We start from the raw sequence: 13,193 nt of genomic DNA on the forward strand, positions 1-13,193 counted from the left end.
AGCTCAGCGGCGATCAGGCAGGCAGCAGGCACAAATAATTATGCAGTTGTGGGAGCAAAGCGGCACAACGCGCAAACAGGCTCGAGTCAGCTAAATAAATAATTAAAGTGCAAGTTAGCTCAGCGGCGATCAGGCAGGCAGCAGGCACAAATAAAGTTGCAATTATGTAAAGCAAAGCGGCAAAACGATACCAGATATCTCAGAGGGACACTGGGGAGCGTTCTATCTGTGTTTCCGACATTATCTCTAATTTGCACTATGTTGTCCGAGATCTCCCTTTTCTGCTGTAATACATTCACTTGTCCATCACTTATTGTTATACTTAATGTATTATCAGTTTTTTTACTTGCTTCTGTGCTTGTAAGGTCTTGTGAGTTAGATGTAACTGTTGGAAACTCGCAGACCCGTCCCTGTTTATCCATAGAAATTTTCTAATTATTAAAATATTTGCTTTCCGTGTGTTCACTCAGACCGAGATATTTTTCGGAGTTTTTTAATAACCACCTGTCTGATTTTAGTTTTGTATTTGTCTTATTGGACACTCTCTTGGGCGGTAACCATACTGTGGTCATGTGAAATTCCCTCACAATTTGAAGATATAATTTGTGAAGTTCATGCAGTTTTATTTTCACCATCTTGTCAGTTGATTACGGTTTTGTCGTCAAACCGTGTTTTTAAATTAGTGATATCCTCATTGGCAATTTTTTTTTATATCCTTCTTTTATCGGATCTTTAATTTTACCTTGTATTTGGTCCAAAGTGTTCTCTCACGGAAGCTTTAGAATTAACTGGGAAGTCCTGCTTTTTTACAATTGTTATGCACTCTTTGTCACTTTTTGTTTGTTTGACATCTTCATTTAAATGTATATTGCTTTTTGGTGTATATTAAGATGTATTACTTTGAGGGGATTTATGAAAACTTACAATTGGATCTTGCAAACGTAGATCAACATAAGACCCCAGGGGAGCTTTTATTACAGTGCTGGTTGTTTTTATGACTGTACAATTTTGAAACTATTGGATAGATTTGCTTCTTTTCTTGACAAATTTGCTTACTCGCATTAAGCCTGGCCTTACGAGCTCGGGAGCCACTAATAATGCTGCTTTCCCTGCAGTCGGCAATATTTAGATCGGTTTTCTTATCAGTATCATTTTTGAAGCTCCTGCCCTGCTGGGAGTGGACTTGATGTTTGCTTCCGCTTGGCGGGAGATTTAAAAATGCTCCCGCCAAGCGAGAGCAACACAAGCTTCCCTGTCCACTCACCTGCAGGCAGGGAAACCGCTATGTCGCGGGGTGGGCACCCCAGGATATAACTGCTGAGCCGGCTCAGTGTGTGGGCTTCCTGGGACCTTTAGAGGCTCTGGGATGGAGGTGGTTCTTCCCCGCTCCCCTTTATGAACACAGCCCTAGGGGTATGCTCCCTGGGGCTTATATTAAATAAATATGGCCTGGTACGATCTTGAAAAAAATCTCTCAAGTGTCTTGCGAGATCACAGCATTGTTTGCCATTTGTTCATCTTATTTTACTCTGGGTGATCCTTCTGGGTCCCCTGCCCCCACAGGGTCTAGGAGGTTAGAGTATCCCTACCCTGCCCCTATGCATCTTTTGTTTTCTTCTTCTTTTTTTAGAATTTTAGGACATGCCCCAAATCCTGTAATGGCTGCCAGCAACACTTTTCCTCATGTTGCTGGCAGCGTATTGGACTCCTGCAGGAGCAAAGTGGCCCAATGGCAGTAAAGCTTCCTGGGCCAATCAAAAGGCTCAGTTTTTTTTAAACTGGCCCTCTTGCAATAGTCTCCGAGACTCTCTCGAGCCAAACAATCCAAATATCTATATTTTTTTAACCTTAATATCTAAAAAAAAAACTACTGAACATATTTACACCAAATCAAAATCTGCAGACCAACATTTAGCCTCCTGACGAATTTGGTGTAATTCTGTTCAGCAGTTTCTTCTGTAGCCAGTCTTAAAGAAGTCTATGGTAATTTCATGGGGATTGCGCTTTTTGGGACTCCTCCCCCCCCCCCCCCCCCCCCCCCCCCTCTTTTCACAGCCCCTCTTGACTGATCACCCCAAAACTTTCCAGGGAGGAGATGAAGTGCATGACCTTTTTGTTTGGAAAGTTATGTGAAGTTTGGTCAAACAGTGCCAAAGTATTTAGCATACCAAAATCGCTCAGTCTATGGAAAAGCAGATCTAAATATAACTTCTATCGATCTATCTGTCTCTCCATCTGAGATCTGTCTCTTCATCTGTCTCTCCATCTGTCGATCTATCTACATCTCTGTCCATTGATCTGTTGTGTGCCCACTTCATCTGCCCACTACAGCAGTGGATTAACCCACTTGAGCCATTGGCTAACTTCATTATGATTGAAAGCATTCTGCTCTTTAATAAAGAGCACGTCCACACTAAGTATTTCCCTTCATTACCCGATAATGCTTTGGCAAAGTGTGCTTTGTGAGGCCTAGTAATATTTTGCTTCTAGCCGATTATTTTTCATATTGTGGGCCCAGAGGCTTGTAAAAAAATTACATTTTCCTAAAATCATTACTAAACAATTGGTGACAAAGCCAAAAGGGTGGCAGACAGTGCCCAGCATATGTGTTTGGCAGGGCTTGTGTTAATTTTGTCTGATGTACTACTAAACAGTGCCCAATAACTTGTCCCAATTCCAAAGATCTATAGGATAAGAAAGGCTATTGCTTTCTGTATGAAATTATTAATGACTTTAGTATACAGTGTAGTGTGCCCAACTTAATTTGAAAAGATTAATAATTGAGTTAGTTACTTCTGTATGCAGGAACTTTTCAAATAATATACAACCTCTTATAATGCGGGCAAATAATTAGTAATCTTTTTCAACAGTAGGAGGGTTCCTAGTTCACAATTCTTCTTCTTTTTTTAGTAGCTTTTTTTATAGTATTTTTCTGCTTTTAAAGTAAGCGAATGGTGTGTTTGATACTTTATAAAATTTAAATAATGTAACACTGCAGTTAAAAATGCTCAGCAGTGTTCTACTGGATCTCACTAACTTGTAGTCTTTCAGGTAATGTGAGACTATCTCCTGAGGAAATCTGATAGGAGTGATGCATAGTTAGCCACAAGTCTGAGACCTATGTGACTGACACTTATGCAGTATATCTGCCTCTTAGCAGTACAAGCTTTCTGAAGAAATTTTCTGTGTTGTACTTTTCCTATAGGCAGCATTTGTAAGGAGGAAGAGGAAACCGGGCATATTTTAGTGTTTGTGGAATAAAGTGATTTCTAATGCAAACAGGTGATGAATCTAGCTGTTCAGTTTTTGGCATTAATATTTGCATACTGACCTCTAGAACAAAATATACAAGCTGAAATTAGGAGCAGCAGACCACATAGTGCTACCCCATCCAGGAAGCGAAACAAATGCTACAAATTATTAAATCCGCCAATGACAGCAGCCATGACTAATAAGATTACTACCAAGGAATGCACAGGCAAAAAAAAGTTTACTCCCATCGTTTAAAAAAAAATCAGGTTTTGGCTAGATTGTCATCTTGTTGATTGCAATTACTATATCAGTGGTCCTTGCTCACAGTTGGAGAGCACCACCTCTTGCGCACCTGAGCGCAACCACTGGCCTGTTATGTGACTTTCTGACACTGTGATTGGGTCCCGCTCTTATAAGAGTTTCTTATGCTAAAGTGTTGGTTCATGCAGAGATGGTCAAGGACCTTTAAATTTAACAGTGAAATGTTTTATCTGCTCAGTATACACCTGTTGAGCCTCATAAGAGAGCTTGAGCTAGACATGAAACTTGTATTCTTTGGCAGTTGCTAATAATATGGGACATGTAAAGTCCTACAGAGTTTGTCCAGGCAGACATTCTCTTATGCTTAACCATTATGCATCCAGTGACCCTACCATCAGATTTCATATGTTTATAGGTTTTTATCCGGAGAAGGCTATGGTTTTACTGGCTTATGTCAGCCAATAGGTAATCGGAAAAAAATATGAAAATGTAATTTGTTTCCAATTTGTGGTGAATTCTTTTCTCACTGTTATGGTATATTGCATACAGTTCCTCCCGGCTGTCCATTGACTCATTTGTGTTTCTGTAACCTGTCATTTTAATTAAAAAGCATCGCCTGCACATTGTACTTGCAACATGTTTGAATTTCAAAATCCATCCTCCTAAACAATTTACATGTTTTTAACATTGGAAATATGTTTTTAAACTATCAATGCCTTGGTCCTCAACTGCTACAGCCATAATGGACTCTTTGGATAGCAAATTAGAGAGTTGTGGGCTTAGACTGTGGAGATGCAGTAGAGGGGAGACATAGTAGGCCACCCTCTCACTCTTAACATTTGATCCACTACATATTATCACCTTCTTACTTTATCCTGTGGTCTTGGCTATTTAAAGGCTTGTAGAACCTTTCACAGTGCTTCATTCAGTTCTGATCTTCTTGAAATTGTTTTTGAGAACTCATCCTGGTTAGGAACATTTCTAGAGTTTAGTTTTTATACATAGACTCTAAAGAGTTATGGGTATGTGGGCATTTGATGATAGAAACATCATTTAGACTGACATTTTTGTAAAATCTTTCAGACATAGTCCGTTTCACTCTGGACCCCTATAACCTGTGATCAAAATCTTTTACAAAACAAAGGCTCTTTTTGTCCATTCAGGTACAAAAGCTGCAGGCAATCCTGAAACCAATGATGTTGAGACGCCTGAAGGAAGATGTAGAAAAAAAGTTGGCCCCAAAGGAAGAAACCATCATTGAGGTGGAGCTGACCAATATCCAAAAGAAATATTATCGTGCAATCTTGGAGAAGAACTTTGCATTTCTCTCCAAAGGAGCAGGGCAGGCCAATGTTCCAAACTTAGTAAATACAATGATGGAGCTCAGGAAGTGCTGTAATCATCCTTATCTTATTAAAGGTAAATTATGTTTCACTGATCAGTCAAACAAGAATATTGTAACTTTGACTACTAAATGGTACGTGGCATGCATTTTTCTTTTTAGGTAGATTTTACATTTGAAAACTAAGAGACAGCAGTTTGCTGGTACTTTAATTTGAAGTGCACTCTGAGGTTATCATGTGTCATACTCAACTTTTTTGCAAATATAACCTAATACATTTTTCATATTTCTTAGTAAGATTACACTGTAGAAAACTAAATTGATAAATTGTTCACCTTTTATTGAGGTTGGTAATGTTTGATGAAGATCATACGATCGTTGACTGTTCTTTGACTTGACGCACTGTGACCTTGAGCCGCCATGCTGGACTAGTTTTGAGTCCTTACCGATGCTTCTTGGAGATTGCTCCTAGGCAAGGGAACAAGGAACCAGTTCTTCCTTAGGTGTAACATTAAAAACCATCTGAGCAATTTTCATGAGTTTGTAACTTCTGCAACGCCTGCCTCACCTTCTGCTAACAAAAAAAAAAACGTACAATCCGCCTGGCACCTGGGGGTTTTCACAAGATTAGGAATCTGCAAATAGCTGTAGTACCCACCAGAAAGAGTGCACCCGAAGGTAGGTGATATATTCTTTTCCACCATCAGGGTTGGGTGTGCTTCGAACATTCTGTTACCATTACGCACAGAAGAAGAAATCCAGTGCTCAACAACAGGAATAAGGACTTAGCTAAATGGCATTGAGCCACATCTAAGAGAATATCTTGTGACTCAAATGACTGCTATGGGGAAAGGGAATGAGAAATATTCCTGTTCGAGGCATGTGGGCTGCTGAATTCATATCTGTGCATAGATCGCCGCCTAGTGTTGGGTCCGAATGATTGCACATTGTTGTCCTGGAAGAGTCTTCGAAGTATCACGAGATAGGTGGCTCCTCCCCTGGACTACAGTGCGCATGGGTATCGCCTCCATCCCCAGATTGTTTTTTTCCGCCATTGGGATCGGATGTGTTTCGGTTCCCTCTGTCGGAATCGATAGTTGTTTAACTTTCCTTACTTGAGACCAAAAGGTCTTTAGGACTCGCGTCGGTATTGTCTATCGTTCGGGTTGGTTTATTCCTCTGCTCCGAACACTTGCTGCCCTTCCGCGTGCTGTCGGCGCGGACGGGCCTACACGACGCTCCAGACTACTTCATCATGGAAAGAACTCCGTTTAAGAGGTGCCCAGTGTGTGCCTCAAAGTATTCACACCTCGACGTGCACCCAGTGTGCAACAGATGCTTGTCGCCGGACCACGACGAGGCCAGGTGTATGGCCTGTTCCAAGTTCCGGTCGAAGAAGACTCTCAAGCTACGTCGGGCCGCAAGACTGCAGGCCCAGTTATCGGCACCCCCACCGGCAAACATCTTTGAAGAAGATGTTGAAGACGACACCGTCCTTAATGTTTCGGACTCTAACCCGGCGTCGGAGGAAGAAGACTACGACGCTGGAGACGAAGAGTTCGAGGAAGTCGTCGAGGAGGTAGGGGACGACGACGGGGCCATTGCCACCGTAGAGGATAGCTCGGAAGAGGAGCATCCTCATACTGACTCCGGGGCCAAACCCCAGCATTAGGCCCAGGTCGAGGGATCGCCTTCGGGCCTTACCCAAGACCTCAATACTCGTCCCACAGCCCCGCCTCCGGGCCCGGCCACGGACATTGGTGATGCGCCACTCCCGGTACAGAAACCGAAAGTGAAGCCATCGGGGTCCACACCATCTGTATCGAAACCGAAAGTGCAAGTCGCACTGGTGGGATCGAAGGCTCCAGAGGCCTCGGCGCCGAAGAAATCCAAGATGGCCGTCGAGCTCAAGAGCCACGCCAAAATGGCCGATCCGAAGACCCCCGGGTCGAAGTCGAAGACGAAAACGCCCGACGCGGCTGCGTCGGCGCCGAAGCTGGTCGACGCTCTGAAGAGCCGCGTCGACGCCAAGAAGGTCGATGACCCTAAAAAAGCCTCGAAGAACAGTCAAGACGACCCCAAGTCTCTGGCTGCACCGATCCCGGTCGACAAAGCAAAGGGAGGTGCTGTATCGGCTCCGAAGACTGCACCTTCGGTCGCCGACCCCAATCCAGACTCGGAGGACTCGCTCGAGCCGGTCCAGCCCTCCCCCTCATTTACCAAGAAGGTCACGGAGTCCCTTCAGCGTATTCGGAAGGAGGCAGTGGCTCTCGAGCCGAAGGATGTGACGCCGAAGCCTCCACAGAAACCGGCGAAGGCGCAAACGCCAATTCACTTCACGCTGCCGCCGAAGACGGCACCGAAGGCTTTCGCTCCGAAACATGGGGCCGGGGTGCCCTTGAAGCTGGTGTCTACGCCGAAAGCATCCCTGGTAGTGCCGAAGCCGCGGCTCCAGCCACTAGCGGACGAGGAGCGTCGAGAGGTTGTCATCGATGCCAACACAGGCAAGCTCTCTCTCCTTAAAAGGAAGATCACCCCGGAGCCTGTGTTGGAGCATTTCCATATTCCTCTTAAAAAGAAGTTGGACTCTGCGGGTGCATCTGCCCCTATGGAGCCTGCATCTCCACAAGGTCTGGAGCTCTCACCCACTCACTCTAACGCTGGGGAGGGTGACGGGGACGAGGAGGAGGAGCACAATTATCCAGCGTACTCGGATCCAGAGGATGTCAATGAGCCATGGTCTGCTGGAGGCGACCCTGAGGACCCTCAGTCAGGACACGAGCCGCAGCTTTTTGCTGCAAAAATTTCCCCAACAGAGGACTCTGCAGCCTTCAACGCTCTCATTGAGAGAGCTGCGGCCAATCATGATGTCGACCTCCATGCGGACCCAGTGGATGTCGATTTTCTTTTTGACACTTTCTCAGTGGCTGAAAAGACTGTCAAGACATTGCCAATGCTCAAAGGAGTGCTAAAGCATGCGCCTGTGGTTTTCAGGGAGCCCACCCGGGCAAGAGTCATTAATCCTCGTATTGACAAAAAATACAAGGCAGCGCCCACTGATCCAACGTACATCAAGGGACAGTTGCCGCTGGACTCTTTGGTTGTCTCCAACGCACGTAAGCGGGCGAACTCACAGACCACGGGTGATGCTCCTCCCCCAGACAAAGAATCTAAGGTCTTTGAAGCTTTAGGGAAACGTATTGCTGCGCAGGCAGCTAATATGTGGCGCATTTCAAACACGCAGGCACTACTCGCACGCTACGATAGGGCGCACTATGACACCCTAGAAACCCTTCTACAGCACTTACCTGATCAGTACAAGGAGGGAGCTGAAATGTTGATTCAGGAGGGGAAGCTTATCACCAACGCTTCAATTAAGTGCGCACTGGACGTGGCTGATACCGCCTCCAGAGCTATAAATACTAGCGTGCTACTGCGTAGGCATGCATGGCTTAGAATATCAGGTTTTAAACCAGACATTCAGACTACCATCTTAAACCAAACAGTTAATCCAGACCACCTGTTTGGGCCAGAAGTAGATGCAACCCTTGAAAAAATGAAAAAAGACACTGACACTGCTAAATCTTTGGGTGCCTTACAGTCCCAGCAGTTTCGGGGTGGTTCCTTTCGCCGCTCCAATAACAGAGGCACCTCAAGGGGTCAAGCGTCACAATCCACACAATACTATAAGAGCAACACCCAATCCTCATACACCAACAAGGGTAGAGGGGGTTACCGGGGAAACAACGTCAAAGGCAGAGGGCGTGGAAATAACAGCTCCAGGTCCTCCACCGCCAACAAACAGTGACGCCTTGTCACTGCCCCCCGACCACACAACACCAGTCGGGGGAAGACTCCAGCAGTTCCTGCCCGCGTGGAAATCCATCACCACGGACAGGTGGGTCAAATCTCCTATCCAATACGGTTATTGTCTGGAACTCACTTCCACTCCACCAAACATACCTCCAAGACACCGTCCTATGTCCGGCGAGCACTTGCACTTGTTGCAGCAGGAAGTCCAAGTCATGCTGCAAAAAGGGGCAATAGAGCTCGTTCCACTGCAAGAGAGGGGAACAGGGGTTTACTCTCTGTACTTTCTAATCCCCAAAAAGGACGGATCCCTCAGGCCCATCCTGGACCTCAGGTCCCTCAACTGGTACATTCTGTCAGAACATTTCCATATGCTCACGTTGCAGCAGGTTCTCCCGCTGCTTCGGCAAGGGGACTTCCTAGCTACTCTGGATCTCAAGGATGCATACTTTCACATTCCCCTGCATCCTTCACACAGGAAGTACCTAAGGTTCACCATTCAAGACCAGCACTACCAGTTCAAGGTTCTGCCTTTTGGGGTCACCACAGCGCCCAGGGTCTTTACAAAGTGCCTGGCGACCGTGGCGGCGCATCTAAGACGTCAAAACATCCACGTCTATCCCTATCTGGACGACTGGCTCATTCAAGCGAAGTCGGAACAGTGCGCCAACCACGTGTCCCGCACCATTCATCTCCTACACGATCTGGGATTCTCACTGAATTACCCAAAATCCCATCTCCAGCCCGCCCACATACGGCAGTATTTGGGCGCGACCATAAACACTCTGGCGGCCACTGCGCAGCCAAGTTCAGTGAGAGTCGCCAGTATCCAGACGCTGATCCAGAGATTCAGACCTCAGCACTCGCTTCCAGCGAAAGTGCTCATGCAGTTGATAGGCATGATGGCCTCCTGCATCTCCATTGTCCCGCACGCGAGGTTACATATACGTCCGCTTCAGGAGTGCCTGGCACGTCAGTGGACTCAGGCTCACGGGCAACTAACAGACCTAGTGTCGGTGAGCGGTCGGGCGTACAACTCTGCATTGGTGGAAAACCTTTGCAAGGGCCGACCGTTCCAAGAGCCTGTGCCACAGATTATCCTGACGACGGACGCTTCTCTCCAGGGATGGGGAGCGCATGTACTCCACTACACAGTGCAGGGACTATGGACACTACAGCAAAGGAAGATGCACATCAATGTATTGGAACTGATGGCAATCTTCATGGCCTTAAGGGCATTCAAAGTACATCTGTGCAACAAGGTCGTGTTGATCCGGACGGACAACATGACGGCCATGTACTACATTCAGAAACAGGGGGGCACACACTCTCCGCAGCTGTCTCATCTGGCTCAGAGCATGTGGAAGTGGGCCATTCAAAGGAACATTTTCCTAATGGCAGAACATCTCCCAGGCAAAGACAATCAGATGGCGGACCTGCTCAGCAGGCACAGCCACCAAATGCACGAGTGGGAGATACATCCATCAGTACTCCTACCGTACTTCCAAAGGTGGGGTCATCCAGAGATAGACCTGTTCGCCACAAGGGAGAACGCAAAATGCCAAAGCTTCGCCGCCAGGTTCCCACACCCGCAATCGCAGGGCAATGCGATATGGATGAACTGGTCAGGCAGATTTGCGTACGCTTTTCCCCCAGCACCTCTGATACCGCTGGTGGCGCGCAAGCTCAGGCAGCACTCGATGACTCTCATCCTGGTTGCTCCAACGTGGGCTCGCCAACCATGGTACACCACGTTTCTGGAACTTTCCGTGGTACCGCATCAAAGGCTTCATCTCACACCCAGCCTTCTGACGCAGAGCCATGGCGACATTCAGCACCCAGATCCGCAGCAGCTCAACCTGGCGATCTGGCTCCTGAAGTCCTAGAGTTTGGCTACCTCAATCTTCCCCCGGATTGCATGGACATCATTCGGGAGGCAAGAAAGCCCACTACTAGAGCATGTTATGCAGCTAAATGGAAGCGGTTTGTCATTTATTGTGCGAACCACAACATTAACCCGTTGGATGCTTCCATTCAGAACATCATCTGTTACCTGTTCCATCTGTACCAATGCAATTTGGCGTATACTTCCATCCGCATTCACCTGTCTGCGATGGCCGCATACCTCCAGAATAGGCAACACCTTTCACTTTTCAAAGTGCCTGCTATCAAAGCATTTCGGGAAGGACTCAAAAGGGTCATTCCACCACGGACACCACCAGCTCCAGAATGGAACCTCAATGTGGTTCTTACAAGGCTGATGGGTCCTCCTTTTGAGCCACTACACTCTTGCGAGCTTCAGTTCCTGACTTGGAAAGTGGCTTTCTTAGTAGCAATTACATCGCTACGGAGGGTTAGCGAGTTGCAGGCCCTCACCATCCAAGAGCCTTTTTTCCAAGTCCATGCTAACAGGGTGGTGCTTCGCACTAACCCCAAATTTCTACCCAAGGTTGTGTCTCAATTCCACATGAACCAAACAATCGAGTTGCCAGTGTTTTTTCAAAATCCTGAGTCTCTGGCGGAGCGGATGCTCCACACCCTTGACGTTCAAAGGGCCCTAATGTATTACATTGACAGGATTAAAGATTTTAGAAAGACTAAGCAGCTTTTCGTTGCCTTTGCATCACACCACAAGGGTAACGCTATTTCCAAGGCTGCTATTGCTAGGTGGATCGTGAAATGTATTCAGATCTGTTACGCAAAGGCTAAACGCACTCTTACAATTCCACCGAGAGCCCACTCCACCAGAAAGTTGGGGGCCTCTATGGCCTTCCTTGGAAACATTCCCTTAGAGGACATATGTAGAGCAGCCACATGGTCTACCACACATACATTTACTAAACATTACTGTGTAGACGTGCACTCTAAACAGCAGGCAGCTGTGGGGCAGGCTGTTCTCAAGACACTTTTCCAAACTGCTGCAGCTGGCACGGGCGGCCGCCGCTAATGGAGGGACTGCTATGTATTCTATGCACAGATATGAATTCAGCAGCCCACATGCCTCGAACTGCAAATGCTACTTACCAGTATGCATCTGTTCTTGGCATGTAGGGCTGCTGACATTCATATCGCCCGCCCTCCTCCCCGGCGCCTGTAGCAGCTGCAGTATTCATGTATATGCTCATAGCATGGTCATCACTCACATAGTTCACTCCATCTCGGCCACAATGGCTAAAAACAATCTGGGGATGGAGGCGATGCCCATGCGCACTGTAGTCCAGGGGAGGAGCCACCTATCTAGTGATACTTCGAAGACTCTTCCAGGATAACAATGTGCAATCATCCGGACCCAACACTAGGCGGCGATCTATGCACAGATATGAATGTCAGCAGCCCTACATGCCAAGAACAGATGCATACTGGTAAGTAGCATTTGCATTCCTTCAAGTTGTGCCCCTCTTGTAATAGGATAGTTCTATGCTCATACCAACATCGGTTGTGTAATCTTTTTCTGATGAAGGACCTTTGGGTCTTAAGTACCAAAGGGAGAGATGATGAGCTCATTACACAGAAATGCAGTGCCAGGACTGTACCAAGTCCCTGTCAGCTGCAGTAGCAGAGGAAATCAAAGGCTTAAACTCCAACCATGATGGGTCTGAATGGTCTAGTAGCCCAGACCAACAAAGGGACAAGAATCCTATATCAATTTCCCTTGTAGACTCTGACTGCAGAGAAGCAGAATCACCAATGAAACTCACTGAGGACTAAAGCCACACCTTATTTTTCAGGGATGGACATTAGGGACTGGTCACACCACTTCCGGTTTTAGAAAGAAACCCCTACTCAAATACAGGATAGGCTTTGAAACGAGTCTTGACTTCACAGAAAAGAACTCATTGAGAGCAGCATGCCTATCTTAAGATCAGGCCCCAAAAAATGCTAGTCAGTGCCACCTACACTATTTGAGACCGGAGGATGCTGGAAGGCCCTCTCTGAGACATTCAAGGTTGAAGGAAAGATCCTTTGAGCAGAGATGAAGCAGACTGCACTTTCGAGCTGATATGAGCTTGGAATCAAAGTATGTCCACGACGCTCACCCCTAACAACCCTCAACATGAGCACCCTGCGGAGCTAGGTCCTAGCATGGAATCCATCATCCTTCCAAAGGGGCCCTCAAACTTGCCTAACGTAAAGTCTTATATATTCATCGTGCTGAGTAGGTGAGACGGCAGTGACCGATCAACACACCAAATGTCCCCTTCAGAGATCCAGACCCTCCCATCCATCTATGAAGTACTAGACTCCATCCATTAAGATGGAGACTTCACACTGGTTACGCACTCTGGACCAGCAACATACTTCATTAGGTCATCCTCGAACAGCAGGGAAGTCGCCCGCCTGCCCCACCAGGGGACACCACATTTTTCTAAGGTACTGAAGAAGTGCCGCCCGACTGTAGGGCCTAAATGGCACGAAACATGTCGACCGTGCATGGATAACGATATCCTGGTCCCTAGGAACCACATGATAGCACCATTGTTTTTACTTAGTCCTGGACCCATATTTGATTAAATGTATTACTTCCGAG

The 13,193-nt window shown here is 46.7% G+C and overlaps 1 protein-coding gene across 5 annotated transcripts in view; it reads left to right on the plus strand.

Moving 5' to 3' along the window:
- Positions 1-13,193, plus strand: part of CHD9 (chromodomain helicase DNA binding protein 9) — a 2,197,083-nt gene that overhangs the window by 988,438 nt on the left and 1,195,452 nt on the right. For all 5 annotated transcript variants that reach the window (XM_086945174.1, XM_086945175.1, XM_086945176.1 and 2 more), the window contains one exon: positions 4,677-4,932. In XM_086945174.1, coding sequence (XP_086801300.1) covers positions 4,677-4,932 — 256 coding nt within the window. The remainder of the gene's footprint in view (positions 1-4,676; positions 4,933-13,193) is intronic.

The sequence above is a fragment of the Lissotriton vulgaris genome, chromosome 12 (genome assembly GCF_964263255.1).
Source record: "Lissotriton vulgaris chromosome 12, aLisVul1.2, whole genome shotgun sequence".
Classification (NCBI taxonomy): Eukaryota; Metazoa; Chordata; class Amphibia; order Caudata; family Salamandridae; genus Lissotriton; species Lissotriton vulgaris.